Source organism: Carcharhinus amblyrhynchos, chromosome 21, assembly GCF_965287045.1.
Source record: "Carcharhinus amblyrhynchos chromosome 21, sCarAmb.v2.hapA, whole genome shotgun sequence".
NCBI lineage: Eukaryota > Metazoa > Chordata > Chondrichthyes > Carcharhiniformes > Carcharhinidae > Carcharhinus > Carcharhinus amblyrhynchos.
Window position 1 is genome coordinate 45,509,642 of NC_137344.1, and position 24,134 is coordinate 45,533,775.

The 24,134-nt window shown below is 39.9% G+C and overlaps 1 protein-coding gene across 6 annotated transcripts in view; it reads right to left on the reverse strand.

The window, feature by feature from the left end:
- Positions 1–596: 596 nt before the first annotated feature.
- LOC145356396 (uncharacterized) overlaps positions 597–24,134 on the reverse strand; it is a 49,365-nt gene continuing 25,827 nt past the window's right edge. For all 6 annotated transcript variants that reach the window (XM_080209094.1, XM_080209095.1, XM_080209092.1 and 3 more), the window contains 4 exons: positions 19,122–19,215; positions 16,375–16,424; positions 9,381–9,453; positions 597–6,060 (listed from right to left, as the gene is read on the reverse strand). In XM_080209094.1, the coding sequence (XP_080065220.1) occupies positions 9,412–9,453; positions 16,375–16,424; positions 19,122–19,215 (186 nt within the window). In that variant the 3' untranslated portion in view covers positions 597–6,060; positions 9,381–9,411. The remainder of the gene's footprint in view (positions 6,061–9,380; positions 9,454–16,374; positions 16,425–19,121; positions 19,216–24,134) is intronic.

Genomic DNA, 24,134 nt, shown 5'->3' on the forward strand with positions numbered 1-24,134 from the left:
TATTACAATACATTTCTGGCTGACCATCCATGTTTTACCCTCCATAAACTTGAGTTTGTCCAACTTCCCATATCATCACTCCCCTTAAAAGAGGCTCATACCATCACTCATTCACCTACACATGTTCCCATTTAAGGAATGCCTCATTTTAAGAATTCCCACCCTCACTTTCCACCTTCAATACACTTTTTAAAACCTCTTTAAACTTTTGTTCATCTGTCCTAATATCTATGGGATTTATGACATTTTTAAAACAACGTCTCTGCAAAACTCCTTGAATCGACTATTACCCTTAAAGGTGCTATAAAAGTACAACGTCTTGTTTAGTGAAAATCTGTGGCGCTCTCCCACAAAACTGAATTGGGGTCAATTGAAAATTTCAAACCTTGCGATTGATGGATTTTTGTTCAGCTACACGGGTGGGTTACACAGCCAAAGAGGGGAGACAGAGTAAAGGTCAGCTGCAGTCTAGTTCTATACCAACAGGTTTGAGGAGCTGAAACGGCCGACTCCTGAGTAATGCAGATAATGAATTCACACGTGCACCCACACATATACAGTCGCTTTGTGCATAAATTAAATTCCCCACAAGTTGATTATTTCCAAAACTTGTTCATCTTTATTTATGGAAAGAAATGTACAGAAATGACAAGAGATACCACTCGAATTTAAAAATAAAATACAACAAGCACATAAAACTCTTGCAGCCTAATAGGAAGTTTGTTTTATATATATGTGTCTGTGTACATATATATAAAAATTTCCATTCAGTTGGAACAAAAAAGTGACCAGTACAAAGAAATACAAATAATGGAAAAGCAGTAAATCGCAGCCCACAACCTGAGCACTTTTCACCAAGCTCATATACAACAAGTGGTTGCATCCACTGTGGGGTAAACCATCCATCCATTTCACAGTGAATGCTGGTGTACGAGGAGAGCAACCCTCACTGTGGAGTTCTTGGCGTTGGTTAATGTCTCGGCCTCCTGAGTGCTGACAAGATGTGCAGCTCCCTTTCTGGTCATGTGCAGCGATATCCAGTTTCATTACATAAAGGATACTGACTGATACAATAGGCTTGCAGCATCAGAAGAGTATAGTTCATCTCCATTTGTGGTTGTACCCAATTCCACCCTGCATCAATATAGGAACATATCCATACTTGGCTGAGAGCAAGCCCCCCATAAAACATCCCCATCCAACACCCTTGCAAAAAGCCCACATCAAATGATAAAATTGCAGTACTGGCAGCATAGGAGTAATGTGTAGCAAGCATTCTTACACTAATGGGCCACAGCAAGGCTATAGGATTGAGTGGAGGGATGGTAAAGAAAGGACACAGTTTCAGATTCGGTCTCATTTGGGGTTATGTGATAAACAAGCATTTTCTGCACTGGTTTTGAGTCAAGAGTGGAACAAGAAAATCGCAGTAAAAAAGCCAATCTGTTGCCGTAGTATTTTGGTTGACAGCATTTTGTACCCTGTAGGACAGCTCTACTAACACCAAAAAATGTTACAACCCTACCACAGTGACACTGGTTAAAGACAGATGAGAAACATTCAGAACAAAAATGAAATCTGTAGCTGACCTCTATAAAGAGTTGCTCTAAAACACGTTTTTACATTGGGCACAGGCTTGTTTCAAGCCAATTCAAGAGAAGCTGCTGGTCATTTTTGGCATTAAATTCACTAGAAAATAAAACTGCTGGCTGGTACTGGTCAAAGGTGCCTCAAAATACAGCTATCTTGATATTCGTTTAAAAAAAAACACTTGTCCCAGATCCATTCTTGCAGGGCTATCCCACAGTCTTTCACTACTGACATTAAGAACTGTGATCTATTATTTGCATAGCTAACATTTACCGGATGCAGTGTGAAAGGTGGGAATGCTACTTTTCCCAGTTTGAACTGTCTCATGTTTGCCTCAATTAAATGCTCTCTTCTATACTTAACTTGCACAGGTTATTACAGAGTAGGTGAGATTCTGATCTTCTGTGGCATGTTAGTAATTACACAAATCTAAATATGAGAATTGTAAGTAATTATACGGCCAAGTAATGTCTATCTGGTGAGAAGTTGAATCTTGCAGATTCCAACTGATGCTAGTTGCTCTTGGCAATCAGCTCTCCTTAGCTTGGAGTAAGGAACAAGTGCCTGTATTCTTACTCCTAATCACTGTCCAGGTACCCCTGCTAGTGAGCATGGGGTGGGATGAGATGAAGATTAGGCTCAGGTGAGATTTAGAAAGGCCTCCACAACATGTCCTCCCATTCAAAGAATACATTTATCACATAGTAGTAATAATGCAAAAATAGAGGCAAGTGGAAGCTGTGCATAAACAAAGGTGTGGCATCCTCTGTTGCACAATTTAACATGCATTTTAAATTCATTCAGATCCAGACAGAAATCTGCACTTTACAGATAACCAAATTGAAAATAGCAACGAATCAAAATAATGGTGGACATTTGCAGTCTCTGAAGCAGAGAGAAAAAAATCTTCCAACTTAATATTCCTCACAGAAATATTAGTAATCAATAAACTGCTGATGTCCCATATCGGAGTGCTGCGGCTCACTGGAAAGCATCGAAGATCAGGCTGAATACTCTCTGTTTACTGGCAAATCAATTCGAGCAAACAGGGATAGAGGAGGAAGAGATGAGAAAGAGGAGAAAATGGCAAAATGGAACCCCTGTAAAAACATTTAGACACAATATTTCATGGAACAAGAGGGCAAAGAGTTGCAGCTGTAATTTGCAACATAGATCATTACTAATCTGGGCTGTGCCACTTGGTGAAATGCCAAGAAAGGCCAGGCACTCCCTCATTACCACGCCTGCCAGTGAGTCATTCAGCAGCACTGGGAAGACAACTAGGAGCAAAGCACAAAGGAAAGGGGAACAGCAATAAAAACCTTTAGAATACAAAGAAATGAACAAAAATTTGATATTCCTTTTTAATTTTTGCCCTTCACATTTACAGGTTCCTTTGGAACAACTAAATGACATCAGCTAGCTTCAGATGTTTGACCATGTCAAGACTTAATCAAAGATAAAGTTTTAAAGTTACAAACAGTAAGATAACCATAATTATCTTTCAGTTTATCAATGGAACTTGCAAACCACGGTCTTTCACAATAATTCAACCTGTCACAATAATCTAACATTTACTCAAAGGAAATGCCTGACTCCTTTACATGCAGACTTACGCATGATTATACAACTGCAGTGAACTTTGCAAAAAAGCTGTTAAAAGTTAGGTACAAGTTCACCTTGGGCTTTTGCATTTCACATTATGAGCATCAATGCCGTGTGTCCAGCTGAACAAATGTTACATCAGGCCTCGTGACAATTCATCTTTCCCTTGTTTTCTCAGCAAAATGCTCAAGTGCTGTACAGTGACCTGATCCATAACTTGTCAAATGGACCATGTGACTGATCAAAAAGATGGCCAACAGGTCTAACCCACCAGCTGGACTGTAATCACTGTATTCACACAACTGCCCTTTTATTTCTCCCCACCTCAAACTGCATCCCCCACTTCTTCCTGAAGTGTTCAAATGCTGGGCTTTGGTTCCATGGGCACCACTTGCCCAGTAGGCATTCTTCAAATGTGTGAATGTAAGTGAACATCATCAGGCCTGAGTATGAGGCTGACAACTGAGTATGAAGCTGTCAGCAGCCCACAAACACATTCCCAACCGGACAGTGATTAGGAGAAGCACGACCAGTTTATTTCTCCAATTTAGCCTGGGGCCCAAGTTGTGACTCAGCTAAGACCACCCAACTCAGCATTAAACAGGGACTAACCTGTGACCTTCCTGACCCTGTACAGCTCATGTTGCAGATACATCGGAGAGAAGTGTATTTGAGGCAAACTAAAACTCTGCAGCAAAGAAAAATAATCCAACAGTTCAATGATACCTGTCCTTGCTCACTGTCAGTTCTCAATTTTGGAGACAGTGTGAACCTCATGACTTGAGCAACATTAACAGCAGGGACAGTTCTTTCAAACGTCACCTCAATCCTGCCTTCCAAAACTGCACCAGCCAAATTTCATTTTGCAAACAGCAGTGGCTCAAATGGCAGAAGAACTGAATGGGATTTGTCTGTTTTAGGAGAGGAAACTGAAATTCGACAAAGAAATTTAGTCAAACAGCGTAAATGTTGAGAACAAACTCTTTTGGTTTAAAAACAAAAACACTGTCAGATAAAATAAGTTAGGAAAATGTAAGCGCTCTGCAGGACCATCAATATTTAGCAAGATTTGGAGAGTGGGAGTGCATTGTGAAGTTCAAAGCACCTGTTACTGCACTTGTGACAACTGTATAGCTGCCTAGGTTTTCTAGACTACTGAATATTGATGATGTGACTGTTTTCATGCATCTTAATGATGAATTTTTAAGAAGGCAGCAGTAATAACTCCTGGAAGATGGCTCAACCTCACTGAGCCATTTTGTGCTGTATAAGTCACTGAATGATGTGCAAGGAGAGTACACTGAATTTAAGGGAGCTAAAAAAGTTCATAGTTGGTTAATTTTAAAAATAAATATATTTATATATATCTATATATATATATATGATAAAAGTGGTATTTGCACTTTAATAGCCCTCATGGCTGGCCAATACCTTTTTTAAAAACAAAAAAAAACTACACAACTGTCCCTTAATCTAGGGCCATTAAATAGAACAAAACCTGTATCACAATGCAACATCTAAACTTAAGGCAGGTAAGCAAAACTGGAAGTTCGTTGTTCTAACTCAAGCCACAAAAATGGCTTTAAATTGTAATTCATATTGTTTTGAGATGGTTACATCCATCCTTAACCAGAATCAGGTTAATTGAGTCATGCACAGAGCAGCGGGATTAAGTAGCTGTTTAATCCAGCTACAAAAATTCAGTGAGGATTCTCCGATTTTGTATTTAAAAAAAATAGAGCAATTATGTGCTTTAAAGGAACCATAGCTTCTTAAATGTTTATCAAAGCCAATCAGTTTTAAAGCATTAAAACAGTTTGGATGTGAAAAATAGTTGTATAACAGATCAGACTCTTTGTAAGACGACAAAATATTGAGGCTGCCATTTACAGCAATGTTTTCGAAAACACTGTAGAACAAGTAACCTTACTTAGAGCAGCAGCGGGAGTGAAGAGGCAGTTTACCATGCTTTAATATTTGACGCTGTAACATTAATAACTTTTGAAGCAAATCGCAAAATGCAACCTAGGAATAACCCATTTTAAGGAACATAGAGTAAAAGGATCAGAGCAAGCGAATCACACTGACCCCTTTCATTCAACAGGTGCAAAATAGTAAGTTCTTTGTTTCCAGTAAGTATTTCCAAAAGATTTTAATGTGTTGCGGCAGATTTCTTCTGCCCTGTCCACACAGGGTCTAGCAGCATTCCTCTCGTGTGGACACCTAACTGAAGATCAACGCTACTACATTATGTGGATAATTAAATAGTACACCACAGCTTTCAAGGGTCCAAATAAATGCGGGTGCCGCTGTTTAGAGTCAAGTGCACTCCACTCCAGCATCATCATGCATGTTTGAGAACAACAGTGCACAAAATGTGCACAGGATTAATGATGATATTAACTCTGACAATGCACATGGAAGAACCATTGAGATAATTATGGTATCATACTGGGTATCTTGATCGCTTCCTGTTCTCATGCCTGCTCTGAATGCATAATCCATGAATATGAGGTTTGCCTTGACCATACATACACACACCTGTTGCAGCTCACTGAAACGTGTGGAGAATATATTGAACTGTGGTGTGAAGTTTACAGACAATGCAGAGAAATTCACCCCCCACCCCACCACAGAACAGCCTCATTAACATCAGGGGAAAATAATCTTCTTAATAATGCCATAAGGTTCTGGAAGTACCGTGAACATTAACTCATTCTACTTAACCAACAGATGCAATAAAAGGCATGGGGCACCACAGTGCTTTCTTGCAGGATCTTCAGTTTGCTTCATTGCAAAGGCAACAAGTAGCAGCTGAAGTGAAGCCTGACTCTCTCTCAAAATTCATGTCCATCTCCAGGCAATCTGTGAAGAGGCGGAACCCAAGTACATATTAATATAAATGATTACGAGGCAAAATATTGACAACTGTAATAAGTCAACTGTGCACCTACATTTACAACAATGACTAAATTTCAAAAGCGTGTTGTTGGTTATAAAACACTTTGGGTGAGACTGAGGTCATATAACGCACCATATAAATGCACATTTTTATTTATTTATCGCCACTGAACTCCTTTCATACTAATGTTACATAAACTAAAACCCTTTTACAGTTTGCCTGTGGCCTATCAAGTATGATAGTGGAATATTACATAAAAGTTACCAATCTTATTTCATTCACAAACATAGCTAGGGTGCACTGCCTGTACATGCACAGTACTATTTTCTTAAAGTGAGAGAGGCCACAGAACTTGAAATGGATTGAGCCTGTTCATACCAAAACCTTTAATACAATTGGCAACTCAATGCACAATGACTGGATTAGGTTCCCCCCTCTATTACACTTCCTTGAATCAAGCCACAAATTATATTTAAAAATAACCACTGTCTAGCTGTGGCATTTTGGATTGTAGGGCATGAACCATCCTTCTGCGTTTACTCTTCCACAGCATGTGGGAATCACTGTCAAGGCCAGCATTTATTGCCCATCCCTAACTGCCCTCGAGTAGGGGTGATGTGCTGCTTTCTTGAATGTCTATACAACAAGATGAAGTTCCTTATCTTCAGTATCTATGAATATGATTAATCCCTCAAACTAACAAGGTTTTCTACATGTTTCTTTTTATCAGAAGAACGCATACAAGATTCAGTGCTGAATTAATGCAATTTAATGCAGCTTGACAAAGGAATTAATATTCATTAGTTAACCAATTCAAGCACATAGCTCAACTGTCAGCTCAGTAGTGTTACAGTGGATTTATTACCCGATCCCACATTCAATTTCCTTCACTCTGCTGTGTATAATCCTGATCCTGTACATTAGGGAGGTAATCAGCTCCCCTGCCATTGTCAAAATCTGCTTTTTAAAGCAGTACGATTTTAGTTGGCATACCCAGAGCAGATTCCTGAAGATACTGTTGCTCCTAAACCTGGTTCCCTTAGCTCAGCTGCTGTTATTGCCAACAAATACCCACCTTTTAGACTCTGGATTATACTGGCCCCTGTACAAATGCAGCTTTGGTTCATGTGTAAGCTCCCATAAATAGGGGCTGAAAACTGCAGGAGATTACTCTTACTGTTTGCTGATCTACATTGCTGGGAGCCAAAGGTAATGTTTTATTTAAAGAAATTGCTGTTCTCTCTGTGCTGCACAATTATTGATGTGAATCCGACTCTTTATCCCATCGTTCAACACCTGGCTGGGGTTGTGTGTGGATCTAATTCTTCCTGAAGTGAAGGAGCACAATGATCACCCCACAACTGTATAGCTCCAAACTGCTAACTGCTGCGCCTCAGTAGATTTTTAAGGAGTTTCATTTATCTGATTTTTGCTATCCAAAATTACTGATGCCCAAAACTCTACACATGAGATGACTTTTAGACTACATCTTTCCTTAATTGAAATTAAAAAGATATAAATCCGGTGAAATCTGAAATGAATATAAAGCACCATCCAGGTTAAAAACAAAATTTGTAAATGGAATTAGTCTTATATCTGCAACAAAAATAAATATTTGGATTTATGTAGCAGCTTTTACAACTTCGGGACATCCCAAAGTATTAAGCAGTGGGCGGTATGGTGGCACAGTGGTCAGCATTGCTGCCTCATAGCACCAGGGACCTGGGTTTGATTCCTGGCTTGGGTCAGTGTCTGTGTGGAGTTTGCACGTTCTCCCCATGTCTGCGTGGGTTTCCTCCAGGTGCTCTGGTTTCCTCCCACTGTCCGAAAGGCGTGCTGGTTAGGAGCATTGGCCTTGCTAAATTCTCCCTCAGAGTACTCAAACAGGTGTTGGAGTATGGCAACTAGGGGATTTTTACAGTAATTTCATTGTGGTGTTAATGTAAGCCTACTTGCGACTAATAATTAAGTAAGATTTTAAAAAGTCCAATGAAGTACTTCTGAAGTTTTGTATTTAATGTAGAAAATGTGGGAACCAACTTTTTTCCCAGTAAGAGCCCATAAACAGCAATAAAATAAGCAACCAAATCAACTGTTTTAGATGTTGGTTGAAAGACAAGTGCTGACAAGGACACTGCTCTCCTTTCAATGTTGCCACTGGATCTTTTATATTCACCAGAGGGTGGATGGGGCTTCAGTTTAATGTTTCATCCAACAAGTAGCACTCCCTCAGCATCACACTGAAGTATCAGGTGAAGTAAAAAGGTTTATTTATTAGTCACAAATAAGGCTTACATTATATTCTGCAATGAAGCTACTGTGAAATTCCCCTAGTCACCACACTCTGACACCTGTTTAGGTCAATGCGCTTAACCAGCATGTCTTTCAGAATGTGGGAGGAAACCAGAGCAACCAGAGGAAACCTATGCTGACATGGGGAAAAAGTGCAAACTCCACACAGGTAGTGACCCAAGCCAGGAATCGAACCCCGGTCCCTGGCGCTGCGAAGCTAAAGAGATTCTTGGCCTTTATGGCAAGAGGGATGGAGTAGAAAAGTAGGGAAGCGTAGCTACAAATGTACAAGATGTTAGTTAAATCACACCGAGAGTACTGTGAGGGATTTTGGTTACCTTATTCAAGGAAGGATATACTTTCATCGGAAATAGTTCAGGGATGATTTAACTGGTTGATTACCAGTAAGAAGGGGTAGTCTAATGAGGAAAGTTTATTTATTAGAGTCACAAGTAAGGTTACATTAACACCGTGATGAAGTTACTGTTAAAATCCCCTAGTTGCCACACTCTGGTGCCTGTTCAGGTACACTGAGGGAGAATTTAGTTTGACCTAACCAGCATGCCTTTTGGATTGTGGGAAGAAACAGGAGCACCTGGAGGAAACCTACGTAGACATGGGGAGAATGTGCAGACTCCACATAGACAGTGACCCAAGCCAGGAATTGAATCTGGATTGCTGGCGAAGTGAGGCAGCAGATTTAACCACTGGGCCGCCATGCCACCCTCAAAGGTTGAGCTCACTGGAGTTTACAAGAATGAGAGGCGATTTTACTGAAACACACAAGATTCTGTATAGGCTTGAAATGTAGATGTTCCTCTCATGGGGAATGTAGAACTAATAGTTCATAATTATGGAATTTCCTATTTAAGGCAAGACATGAGGAGCAATTTCTTCACTCGGATTTCTTCAAGTCAACACTGTTATTACATCATAAACAGCAGCATGTCACATAAAATTAATTACTTAGATATAATCTGCATTTACTTACAGTTCAGCAAACTTGAGCCTCAATATCACTGTCACCTGCTTTCTCCCTTCACTGAAACTTTCAGAGCTTTGTCCTGTAAGTGAGCAAACAGAAATGAGACATGGTATCAAGCGAGGCGAACACAGCTCAGAACGCTCTCCCAAAGAATACTCCCTTCATTTTGATTAATTCTAGTTTAATTACCAAAGTCTATTTCCCAATGGGCTGAAATCAGATATTACCAAAATAAACTATTTTCACAGCATTAAGTTAGAAGGAAATAGCTTAATTAATTTTCACCAAAAAAGTAATCTGTTATGAAAGTCCTGCTACAACTAGGGAATGGAATATTTTGGAAACAAAGTGGTTCGCACTGTTGCCTCTCAGCGCCAGGGACCCAGGTTCGATTCCCAGACTCGGGTGACTATCTGTGTTTGCATGTTCTCCCCGTATCTGCATGGGTTTCCTCTGGGTGCTCCAGTTTCCTCCCACAGTCCAAAGATGTGCGGATTAGGTGAGTTGGCCATGCTAAATTGACCCTTAGTGTCATAGGAACTAGCCAGGGTAATCAGGCCTGGGTGGGATTGTGGTCGGTGCAGCCTCAAAGAGCCGAGTGACCTTTTGCACTGTAGGGTTTCTAGGATTCTATGGTATGGCATACCGTAGCTAGGTTCTGAATAAAGTGCCCTAAAATCCTCCCCCAGTGTGTCCCTCAAGCTCCCCAGGAAAGTGTAATTTACTTAAAAAAAAATCCATCATTATGTCAATTCATGCACTCATCTACACAGCCATTACAACAAAGGGAGAGGCCATTTGACCCTTTGAATCTTGTTGGCTCTCTGTAGAGCAATCCAGTCACTCTCATTACCCCACAGCTCTAAGTTTCTTTCCCTCAAATGCTCACCAGATTTCCTTTTGAAATCATTCATTTTCTCCCACTTTCAGCGCCCTTGTAAACAGCAAAGTCAGTTCCAGGTCATTACCACATGCTCTGATGAAAAGTTCTTCCACACATTCCTCCTGCATCTCTTACCCAAAACCTTAAAGCTGTATCTCCTAAATCCTTATACTATAAGCTAATGGGAAGGGACTTTCTTTATTTAAGTATTTGAAAGCTTATCATAATCTTGGACACCTCTTCCAAATCTCACCATCACCTTTGCTCCCAGGATACCACCAGTGGCTGTAACATTATATGTGAACACAGTTTCACAATATAGCTGACAATGACCGTGCAATAATGACATGATGAATTTGCTCAATATCAATACAATTGGTTGTTGTTCATTTTTGGGATAACAGGATATGGGTGTCATTTAAAAGGCTGGCATCTTTTTCCAAGAAGAGCTTCTGACCATTCCACTATCACTAACCCTAATTTTTACATCTCAGTAACATTATCCAACCTCATCCATGCCAATTCCCACACTCTCCTGGGTTGCATTCTAAAGCAGTGATTGTCCTTTTCACGAATACGGTTATCCTTAACAAGGATTTTCTTACTCTAAGGTTTAATATGGAGTTCCAATCCGTCAAGTCCCATATTCTCATCTGTGCTTGCTAACTTACATTAGCTCCATATTAAACAGCACTTTAACTTAAAAATTTTCATTTGTGTTTTCAAATCCCTCTATAACCTGAAAAAATGTTCTCTGTATGATCTCTTCCAGCCCCACAACCTTCAGAAATATCTGTGCTCCTCTAACTCCAGTCTTTTATGCATCTTTGATTTTAATCACTCCCCAGTTGTTGCCTAGGGCACAAATTCTGGCATTCCATCCTGAAACCACTTTGCTTCTTTACCTCACTTTATACCTTTAAGACACTCCTTAAAGTCTATACCTAAGGCCCATCTTTTGATCATCTATTCTAATATCTCATGTGGCTCAATGTCAAATTTTGTTTGTTAACACTTCTGTGAATTAACCTGAGACATTTTGCTTCATTAAATTTGCTTACAAATGCAAATTGCTGCTGTACTTGCCCTTGAGTAGATGGTTAGAGGTCTTCTGCAGCCTGTGAGATATTGTTAGAAAGGGAGCTTTAGGATTTCGATCCAGAGATGACAAATTATTTTTTCACATCTGTCATCTCAGTTGCTTCTGAGTGACACGGTCAATTGGTCCTAAGGTAGAGAGGGTGGTGCGTTGTGCACACCATTAAAGCACACCAGAAACTGACCATTTTATATCTGATTGTCAATCTAGGGAAACTTTCATCTCATCAGTCTGTGCTGGATTCAAACCCAGCGCCCTGAGCAAAAGGCTAATGCACCAACCAGTCCACTGAAACGTTCATTAACAGTGCCGATATAAATTATAATGTATTGCCAACTGTACATTTCCTGAGGCTTTATTACTCCAGATATCTTAAAATCGTACAAATATGACAGCAGTTCCTGTACAAGATATCAGCAATGTAACAGTACAACAGTCCTCTGGATTAAACTGTACACAATATATGTTATAAACTGCATTGCTACAGGATGCTCTCTTCACAATTTCCTATACTACATTTCTGTAAAATTCAATTTCAAGGGGTCAAAAAAGAAGAAAAATGAGAAATTACTGAAATATCTTTCCAGCTGAGAACGCAGATTGTGAAGTCCCAACAGAAAAAATAATTGCACTGCCTCTGTCTCAATAATCAAGTAGGGTAATTCAAAAGTTTACACATCATATAAAGCACAACTGATAAAAAGGCATCCTGCTTCTGCGGAGAGAGAAGCAGAGTGAAGATTCCAGGCCAACGGCATTTCATTAGAACTGGAAGATGTCAGAGGACACTCCTGCCACCTGACTGCTGAGTGTGTCCAGCCTTCTCCTGTTTTACTTTCAGATCTTTCGCAATTTTAGGAAGACCTGAAAACTCCTGGGTATGGGAGGGAATCGTTCATTACTTCCAATTTGCCAGACATCGTCCATTAAAAAAACCAATCAGAATTCATTTCAAACTCTAGTTGTAGAATTTTGTTGAAATAAATACCACAAAACACTCCAAAGTTTATGGATAAAAATTAAAAACCGCAATTAGTGTCTTTTAAATAAAAAGAATCCAGTAGTCCAGGAATGTGGAGATGCCAAAACATTAATGTATAACTTTTATATATATCCCTAGAGGAAAATTGCCAGAAATGATGAAACCAAAGTTTTAAATTAATTTGTTCTTGTTCTTAATTTGTTAATTTGTAGAGAATCTGGCCATTTGGCCTAACAAACCTGCACTAGCAACAATCCCAACTATCCCTATCCCCATAATCCCATGTATTTCCCCTGCTAATCCCTCTGACGCTAAGGGCAATTTAACGTGACCAATCCACCTAACCCACACATCTTTAGAGTGTGATAGGAAACTGGAGCACCCTGAGGAAACCCATGCAGACATGGGGAGAATGTGCAAACTCCACACAGACAGTGAACTGAGACCGGAATTGAACCTGTGTCCCTGACACTGTGAGGCAGCACTGCTAACCACCGAGCCACTGTGCCGTCCATGGCAAGAGGCATCTTTACAGGACTTTTCTGAAAAATAAAACTATACATGAATATTTTGAGGTAACTACTAAACCCATTAGAATAGCTACAATTTATAAAACTATTTCTGTAGATTTTAAATTATTTTTTATAAAAGATTTTTAAAATACTTTGGTTTCCTTAGGCAAACATTAACCCTCCTTTTAAGGCACTACAAGATGCTTTGCTTCTGGAACATTAAGCTGTAAAAATTAGCACAACAGAGTGACTAATCACCAGAATAATTATGCAATATCACAACAAGTGCCTTAAGTGCACTTTGAAAGGAGAAATGGAGGCATAGACTATTTTCTAAATGGGGAAATGCTTAGGAAATCAGAAACACAAAGCAACTTGAGAGTCCTCGTTCAAGATTCTCTTAAGCTTAACATGCAGGTTCAGTCGGCAGTTAGGAAGGCAAATGCAATGTTAGCATTCATGTCAAGAAGGCTAGACTACAAGGGCAGGGATGTACTTCTGAGGCTGTATAAGGCCCTGGTCAGGCCCCATTTGGGGTACTGTGAGCAGTTTTGGGCCCTGTATCTAAGAAAGGATGTGCTGGCCTTGGAAAGGGTCTAGAGGAGATTCACAAGAATGATCCCTGGAATGAAGATCTTGTTGTATGGGAAACAATTGAGGACTCTGGGTCTGTACTCGTTGGAGTTTAAAAGCAATGGGGGGGGATCTTATTGAAACTTACAGGACACTGAGAGGCTGGATAGAGTGGACGGGAAGAGGATGTTTCCACTAGTAGGAGAAACTAAAACCAGAGGGCACAACCTCAGAATAAAAGGATGATCCTTTAAAACAGAGATAAGGAGGATTTTTTTCAGTTAGAGAGTGATGAGTCTGTGAAACTCTGTCACAGAAGGCTGTGGAGGCCAGGTCATTGAGTGTCTTTAAGACAGAGACAGATAGGTTCTTGATCAATAAGGGGATCAGGGACTTATGGGGAAAAGGTAGGAGAACAGGGATGAGAAAAATATCAGCCATGATTAAATGGCAGAGCAGACTCGGTGGGCCGAGAGGCCTAATTCTGCTCCTACGTCTTATGATAAAAATAGTTCATTGATAAATAACTCCTTTCATACTCAGTACATCCAATGCAGTGAGATGTAACCACCGTTGTTAGGTAAGAAACTGCCACGCAAGATCTCATCAACAACAAATAAATTAATTACTCAATCCATTTCTGATGTAGTTACTTGAGAGAGAAATGTTGGCCAAAATAACGGGAAGAATGTCCTGATCTTCTCTAGTCAGACTATTTATGTCTACTTGAGAATGGCAGACAAGGCATTGGATCATCACCCATTGATGGTACTTTAAAAAATGTAACTCTCTTGCACTAATGTGTCAACCTATCACACATTATTGAATTGTTGAAGGCCAACAGGAAGAGCATCAAGAAACAGTTTTCATGGAGACAAACCAGTTAACCATTCCAAGAAATAGGGGAATTAATTGCTATGTTGACCTTAAAATGATGGAAACTTGATTCCACTGTAGAAGCATTTCTACATTCACTGTCCATGTAATACTTTGATTCTGTTTCTGAAGTGGTTTTTCCAGTTTTTTAATATTGTAACCAGCAAATGCTGTGCCAAATTCCTCCTTTAATAGAGATTAAATGCCATTTGTTAGAGGAACACTGATTGAAACAAAGTTTTAAAAAAATGTAAAGGGAGTGGCAGAAAATTATCTGCATTTTCAACAAAGGCATTACAGCACTGATTGGCTTTCACACTCTACAAAAAATCCACAAGGCCTGTGAGATGTACCTCAACATGAACGCAGACAGCATTTGCAGTCAGATTATACACTAAGTCAACAATAATGTACAGCTTTGAATGGCATGTTTCATACCAACAACTCAACACATTGCTGACTGAATAAAGACATCTGCAGATATGGAACTCCAGTTAAAACGGAGGTCAAACTGCTGCTTATTTTAAAGCTTGCCCAAATGATCAGAACCAGTTTCATGGTACTAGTTGTAGAGTGACTTTCTGATGACCAGATGGTCAATGTATCTGCATTACATAGAAAACAAATGAGCAAACAATAATGGTGGGAGGCATTACAGCTGGATAATAATGGAATGGGTCACTGGGAAATTATTGTAGTAAGTGGTTTAAATGTCATAAAGAGAGCAATTCATCATCTGAATCTAGAGATGACAGTTTCATAAGCATTTTTATCTATTTGATTGTTTTAAGTATTTTTATAACCATGCTATTTATTAAAAAAAAATTAACCCTGGGATACTGCAAATTAAGGATAATTCTACACGTAGTTTGTATGACAAAGGATCTTTGAATAAAGGAGTCAAATAAATGTTCACATAATCAGTAGCACAGGACACTTGTGCAGTAGGACTGATTGTGGTATAAGGGCAAATCTCCAAGTGTTGCTTTGCCAAGAGTTCCTGCTGCTTGGAGTCTTTCTGCTGACATGCTGCCCTGCATCACAGCCCTGAGGCGCTAAAACATCCCACTCGGCTAACAACAGGAGGTCACCAGATGATGTTACAATCAAAGAGTGCTCCATTCGCAACAGTTCTTCTTAAAATTCAAGTCTGCAATGTGAGGGATCTGTGAGTGCAGCACACGTTGACAGAAACACCAGCTGGTTACTGTATCAATAGGTAACCTTCGGTCAACTGGATGAGAAAAGCAAAGCTCGGCCAGTGAACAGCAAAAGACTATGCTTTCTTGTCTATTTTGTCACCTGCAATAAATTAGTAAGAAGCTCAGAAACAACATTAGTTAAAAAATATACTGTAGGACTCATGCAATGGGTACACACAATAAAAAGTATTTCAAAGTTTTATAACACTGAGGTAGTCTCTGCAGATTTCAGTATTAATTGTGCGACATATCAAAGGTTTCAATGAATTTGCCTGCATTGAGAAACAACTTTGCTTTATCTATCCTTAAAACTGTCATGCAGCTTCCTACTGAATGGTGGATGCTGACTAGCAATTCACAATTTCAACAGATTAATTTAATTATTAAAAAAGTGTTCACAAAACATTGCAAATTATTCTATTACTGTCTAGTGGCAGGAAAACAGGACAACAAGGATAAGACCATAAGACATAGGAACAGGCTTAGATCATTCAGCCTTTCGAGCTTGCTCCACCATTTAATACGATCACTGCTGATCCAACATCAAGTCAACTTCCCTGCCTTTTCGCCAGAACCCTCAATTCCCTTGCTGATTAAAAACCTACTGATCTCAGTCTTGAAAACGTTCAAGGACATGGCCTTGACAGCTTCCTGGGATAAAAGAAGAATTCCAAAGATTCACCGCTTGAGAGAAGAAATTCTTCCTCAAATCTGGATTTCTAACAGTGAGTCTTACCAGACACAATCTGATTACATACTGGTTTAGAGACATAAATAAGAAACAAACAGATGAAAAGCAGTGTAATATATATCTGAACGTATATAAATTGAGCACTGATTTCATGTACAGTAAAAGATACATTAATGTCCTACCCTGTGTTTTGCACATTTCATTGAGAAATTATCTTCATTTAAGAAACATTCTGGAATAAAGAATAAATGCAGGTTACCAAGGGTTTCACATTTTTAATTACATATTTACACAAGCAGAAATCAATTTAGACAAAATTAACAGTCAAACCACAGATTACAAGACCACTGCAAGTGGACAGAAATCACTTCTTCGTCATTGTGTTTAAGTGCCTATAACTCTGACCCCTGCGCTGTAAACACAACATCCAAATTCATTTATTTTTAAAAGTAATTTGTCAACTTCATTCTCATGTTTTTTGAACCAATACATCAAAACTGGAAGAAACTGGATAGCTCTTTGAAAAAGCTAGCACAGGCACAATGGATCATACGGCCTTCTTTTGTGATGCATGATTCCATCAGCTGAAACCAAGAGCAAATGACAATGTTGCTGCTTTCCATAATGAGTGTCACGTCAGAATCCCATTTAAACAGGAAAGGGCAACCCAGGTGTTCCATAAGTGACGTTTTATAAGATGTGGTTGTTTTGGACTGTCTCTTCAAATGCAAGGTAAAACGAAGGAATGAAGAGTCATTACATGTGCTGTGAGTTCTGCCTGACAAAAAGCCTTTGTGCCTGATTACCCTGGGGACCAGGAGAGAGACAGAGAAGTCTCAGAGACAATAGGCTGCAGTTGATGTGGTCAACAGAAAGGAGAAGGTCCTTTGTGAGCTACCAGGCAGAATGCAGGAGCGAAGACAGTCTCTAGCTGAAGAGACCCATCCCATGGCACTCTAAAGATTCCAGAAGATTTGCCCTGGCAAGGCCAGGAAGGGTTTGGATTGGTGGAATGGTCCTTCACTGTTGGTAGTCAGGTTGGAATATTTTGAAAATCACTTAACGTTACGATTTGTGGAAAACAGTGAGATGTGAACCCATTGGAAGCTGGGAGTAATTGTAGAGCATTTTATATAAATCCTTTGAAGTGCATGCTATAATGTACTTGTCTGTGGCATGGGGATATTGGCCACATTAAACAGCAGTAAGGGTATCTTTCCAATAGTCTATTAGGCAATGTTTAGCCTGGCTGCTTATAGTTTAGTTGTTTAAAGCTTGAAATGTTGATATGCAATTTCTTTACTGGAAATTCAACTCTCTTTGCAAAAGGTGTCCACTTGATTGTAATTCAGAAAACAAGCAGAATCTCACATATTTGTCCTCCTATTACTGTTAGTTTTGTGCTGCTATTTAACTTAGTGATTTCACAATCATGGTGATGCTCATTTCAGAAAGACAAGGGAAGTTTCCTTCCTTAAACTGCTGGCGATCATCTGTCTCTGATGCTCTGCTATAACAGATGGTTTTTAGAGAGTCCTAATGTGAGGATGTGCTTGTTTACCATCTTTCTTTCCCCTTTTGAAAGAGAGTGGGGAAAGCGAAGACACCACAGATTTTTGTAACACGAGTGGTCTTCAGTATCCAAAGGTCAATAGTGGGATAATGGATTCATCAGGCAATGCATCAAACACTGTATCGGCTGACGGATTCCATTAAATATTCACCAGCCCACTGGGACAATGCAAAGGCTTTCAATAGTAGACCAAACTCTCTGGCTGTGCTTTACTTGCTTTTATTGCTCGATATCATGGAAGAGAATTTCAACCCCATATCTCTTTCTATTCTTCATCTAAACCGTTCCCTCCCCAAAAGATTACTAATTCATCTGGTTAATTAAAAATACATTTTAACAACACTGTCACTGAGATTTCAGTGCAGTGCAATGGGAGTATGAAATTATCACTATAGACAGCTGTTGACAACAAGGCTTTTTCTCCCAAGCCACGTCAGGAGAGATATTTTGAGCTGTAGATTTTAAGCTGTCGAGCGCCTGGGAGAAGTACTGGCATGTCATTGCTGATGGGGCAATGGTGAGAATGGGAATGAATTAACAGCATCACAGAAGAATATAACACATAATAAAAGTACACTGGCTTAAGAGCAATTTTGCCTGAAGCATATTAGTATTAATACACTAAACTAAGCATCGATAATCCAGTTCCTCAAACTAATCTTAAATAGCTTAATGGGCTTCACCAGACACTGACTCAGCTTTGCACCAGTTCTGGTTACATCAAATCTAATCCAAGTGTTAGTTCGAACAATAGAATAAATTATATCCTGCCTATTCCTGTTAACTTGAACAATCCCAATTGCATCACAGGCTATTTTAATGCAATTTCTCAATTTGAATTTCTGGGTTATTCAAATATGTGGGAATGCAAAAAATAACACAGTGGCACAATGCTTAGCACTACTGCCTCACACCAGGGACTCGGGTTTGATTCCCAGTTCCAGTCACTGTCTGTGTGGAGTCTGCATGTTCTCCCCATGTCTGTATGGGTTTCCTACATCTGTCCAAAGATGTGCCGGTTCAGTTGATTAGCCATGCTAAATTGCCCCTAATTTTGAGGGGATTAGCAGGGTAAATATGGGGGGTTAAGGGGATAGAGTGGGATTATTGTTGGTGCAGGTTCAAGGGCCAAATAGCCGCATTCTGTCCTGAAGGGATTCTATGATTCAGTACTAAAATTAAATTGGGTAATTACTTTCATTGGCACACATGGCAGTTGAGCTCATTAATTTAAACTACTAATATCCTTTACCAATGTGAAACCTATTACTTGCAGGGAACAAAATGGTTGCATTGAGTTTTCCAGATATAGTTACCAAAAAGTCAGTAATCAAAAATAACTGAAGAGATACTCACTACTATCTACAGCACAGGCATAGTGGTATTTAAGAGGACAGCCTTTGATGTAGCAGCCTAAAGTGGCACCGGTTTTCTGACACATGGAACAGAGCTGTAGAAACAAGGTCAGAGTCAGAAAGGCTTTTGAAAAAAAAGCATTTCACAGAAATCAAAACAAATTCAAGTTAGGTATAATCTAACATGAGAATCGGGTTCAAATTCTGCTGTGGCAGATGGTGGAATCTGAATTCAATGAAAACAAATCTGGAATTAAGAATCTACTGATGACCACGAAACCATTGTCGATTGTCGGAAAAACTCATCTGGTTCACTGATGTCCTTTTGGGGAGGAAATCTGCCATCCTTACCAGTCTGGCCTACATGTAACTCCAGAGCTGATTCTCGACTGTCCTCGGGCAACTAGGGATAGGTAATAAATGCTGACCAGCCAACGACACCTATGCCCCACAAATGAACAAAACTAGATTTTACTATTCTTCAGCTAAAGCACCCACTTTACTGATTCCCTTTGAAACCTATGGAAAGGCAGGGTTTGTTTGAATGCCAGCTCGACGCCTTGCCTAATGGTGAAAGAGAAAAAACCAGCTGTGCTGGAAGAAGCTATATAATTTCTCTGGATAGGATTGTTATAAATATGACTTTAGCTTTTATTTTATCTGATTGAGGAAACAATGCAGTTTAAATGACCTGTCTTTTTACAACAGTGGCACCATGCAAAAGGGAAAGCATATACATCAAGAAAGCTGGTTGCAGGAAGTAAACACTTTCAGAATTAACTCTGCACAGTCAGCCCTTCTCAGGAGCAACCACGTTGAGGTTTGTGATAGTTTAACAACACCCCAGCCTATAATTTCTGAGTTCCAGCCTGTCATAATTGGAGAGTAGTCCAAAGATACGCTGGGGAACTGTCACAAGTCCCCAGGTAAGGATTGCATTGCAGTTACCAGGGAAGTTTAAACTTCCATTGGATAATAGGCCTGCATTATGAACCATCTGATACTGCAATTTAAATTGCAAACTTTGGATGGTTTCAACTATCTTGCAGTAAGCTACTTGGAAAAAGTTAGAAGAATTAAAATGACTTCTAACTTCTAAGTAACTACAGCACTGACCAACCACACTACCTACAGTGCCACCCCCACACCCTCAAGAAACTCCCCCAAACCCCCATGGACTCTTAATGACTGCCTCCCACCTCCCCACTGACCACCTGACCCCATTTCCCACTGACCACACCCCGCCTTCCTCATTGATCACCCAACTCCACTTGAATTCTAAAATTACATTTAGAAACTTAATTTCCTTTCCATCCACTCTTCTTTCCCAGTTTCTCAGACAGAAGATAATCCTCCAGCTTCTGTGTTAGCAGTTTAACCAGACATGCCTACAAAAGTTGAAACATCACAGCACTGCCGCAAGCCATTATATTTGGTAAGTGAAATATACATAAAAATTTCTATCAAAGGTTTAGCAAGATGTTTGATTAAAGAACTTGAATCAATGGTGAAAAATAAAACAATCAAAATAGAAACATTCTAACAAATTTTCATATATTTGAAAAAACATAAACGCCAAACATATTTTGCAATGCTATAAATGCTGCCTTCAGTCAGGTTGCTAACTTGTTTATTTCCACAGAAAGAGCATCTTAGGTCCAGTTTTATTACAACTTTGTTTCCAAACATGGACCAAAAAGCTGCATGCAAAGGTGAGGTGAGAGTGATTGCCCTTGACATCAAGTAGCAATTGACAGTCGAGTATCAAGACGGCCAAGCAAACTCAATGTCATTGGGAACTGGGGGGGGTGGGGAGAACTCCCCTGGATTCATAAGTGGAAAAGAGAAAAATGGTTATGGTTGTTGGTGACCAATCAAGTCAGCCTCAGAACATCTCTGAGGAAGTCCTGTAGTGTCCTCAGCCATTTCATCCATTTCCCTTCCTTTATCATAAGGTCAGAAGTTGGGGTATTCGCTGATGATTACCATTTGTGACTCCTCAGGTACTGAAGCAATCGTGTCTGCATGCAGTTAACATTCAGGCTATCTCCAACAAGAGAGAAGCCAATTATTTGCCCTTGACGTTCAACCACCTCGCTTTAATCAAAGCCCCACCAACATCCTGGGGCAGCCACTGGCCTGAAACTTAAAAGGACCAACCATATGGCTACAAGAGCAGGCCAGAATCCTGTGGGGAGTAACTCACCCTCATTATCTGAAACCTGTCCACTATCTACAAGGAACAAATCAAGGTTGTGATGGAAAACTCCCTGCTGGATGAGCACAGCTCCAACAACACCTAAGAAGCTCAATACCATCCGGGGCAAAGCAGCCTACTTGATTGGCAGTCGATCTACTACTGCAACATTCACTCCGGTCATCACCAACAAACACTGGTACTGCTACAAGATGCAATGCAGCAGCTCGCAAGACTCCATCAATGGCACCTTCCAAACTCATGAGCTCTACCATCTAGAAGATTCATCAGAATGCCTCTACCTGCAGTTTCCCCACCAAGTCGCACTCCTGTCTGACTTCAAAGTAAATAATTGTTCCTTCACTGTCACTGAATCAAAATTCTAGAACTTTCTAATAGCACGGTGTACCTACACCACATGGTCTACAATGGTTGAACAATGTCCTCGAGAAGATGATGGTGAGCTACAATCAGGAATGGACCTTGCCAGCAATGCTCACAACCTGTGAATGAATAAATAAGCTAGAGTTTTCAAATTCTTTCAAAATCTGCAAATTATTTTGCATTGTTTCTACAATGTGGAGCAGACAAAACACCACCACATACAATAGTTATTCCTTTTTATTGGGACAAATTATTTATGGAAAAAAGCTCATTACAGTAAATTTTTTTCCGTTTGGATCTGTTTCAGCCACAGTGAATGATGCCCTAAGCATCACAACAAAAATGATGAAAACTGTCCCATTTGATCAAGCCTGGCTCACTGGCACAATCCAAACCAATGCTACCACTCTGCTCCCCTCCCATATCCCGCAATCACCCTCTGCTTCAATTATCAGTTCCTTTTGTTTTCTTTTAAATATGCAAAAGTTTCTGCCTCAACTACTCTCGATCCAAGTAAGTGACAAGGATGGAGGAAAACTTTAAGCAAGCTACACTAGATTCCTATAAATCAAACTAATATTTCACGTTTGCAGAGCTGCAGCAGAATTGGATCCAGTAGCACTGTGTTCCCTTGCTGCAGTGAAGGTATTTGACTGAACATTTGTTAATTGTCTTCTTTGGGTGGACAAACTCTTTATACCGCTCAAGAGTAGCAGAATGTCCTTGCCTTCTCTAATATCAAAAGTAGAAAACAAGAGAGTATTTGGCACCAGTATTCTTCTAGCTTCTAAGAACACACCCCAGAATCCAATATCTTTGATCAAGGAAGCATCCTACAGCCCAACAGAAGCACCTCCTGTTAATCAGAGACATTTAAAAGGGAAATAACACAGGGTTGAGGAAGGTTATGCTTTATGAAGCAATGCCTGTCTTCAACCCCTCATTTAAATAGGGTGGAAGGTGCAAACATAAAAGAGCGTGGTAATACCAGCTTCAACGTATTTCATATCAGAATGCAATTTCTTTCTTTATACTTCTAGATTAAATTAAATCAAATATGGAAAGGTTTCCTCTTTATCAATGGTTCAAGCTCCATGAAATATAATCACGATTCAGCTTCTTTTACTCTAGGCTCTCATTCATCATTTGGGATAGATTTATCACAAAATCCAGAGGAAATATGTCTCATATTTCCTGAAGGAGGGAGATGAGTAACAGGTCAGCGAAAGGCCAAAGAATCAGCTAAAGTGTCGATGAAAGGGAGTGGTGGGTTTAGTGTAAGTGCCAAAACCTAAAACCCACGGTCTACTGTTCAACTTGGTAGGTATTTCCTTCTAGATTAAAAGCCCAATATTGTTTCAGTTGGAAAGGGAATGAAATAGCCAGTAGATCAGACAGTTTCCTAGGATAATCCACCCACACAACACACATACAATTGGAAGAGCACACACAAAATGAATGCCACACTGCCACACAATACATGACTGAGCAGGCCACTGGAGTCCTTAAATGATTGATACCTTTTGACTGTGCTGGAGGACACCTGCAGTGCTTGGTTGACCACATATCAAGATCAGTCATGGTCTGCCACATTCTGTACAAGTTTACCATCATGAGATCACCAAGAAATGGCAACCAGCGGGAGAAAAGATGAAGAAGGCAACTAACAAAGCCCGTTTTTTGGTGGCTGTCCATGATGGACTCATCCAACTGTGATACCAGCAAATCCAACCCCATTTTTCATTCAACAACACACCTTACTTTTCTTGTTATAGACAGCATGTGTAATGCAAGGGTAACGCCCTGTTCCTTTTCTCTAGTGCAAACCATCTTCTTAAATCCCTTCCTCTACACCCAGCACAAAGAACTCATGTCTCTGTCACTAAGATAAAGACAATTCTTCCCTCACAGCCAGCTGACCAAACTTCCTACATTGTTTCATGCTGCCCTAGCCCGGAACTCTCTTTAATTTCTCTCATCTCCCCTCATACCTGCCCTGAACTCATGTTGTCTGCGAGACCCAGATGCTGGATCCATCCAACCTGTAACCAATAAACTGCTGACCACCCAATGCTCCCTCCTGGTCTCCATGTTAGCTAATATTGTAAACAGTTCTCTCTCTTCAAGTGTTGTCCCTTGTTCTTTAAATTTATCATCAACCCTCTTCTCCAAAAACCAACCCTTGAACCCCATCTTGCAAAATACTGTCACGTATCAGATCTCCCTCCCTTCTGACCTCATATTTTTGCCAAAACTGCCCATTTTCACCTCAGTAACGCCACTTGACTTTGCTCTCTCTCAGCTGATCTGCTGTTGAAACTCTCATTCTTCACGACATCTAGACTTCATTATTCCCTGGTTGGTCTTCTATACTCAATCCTTAGTGAAAACTTAAAGCTCTTGTCACAAGTCCTGTTCCCCTATCATCCCTGT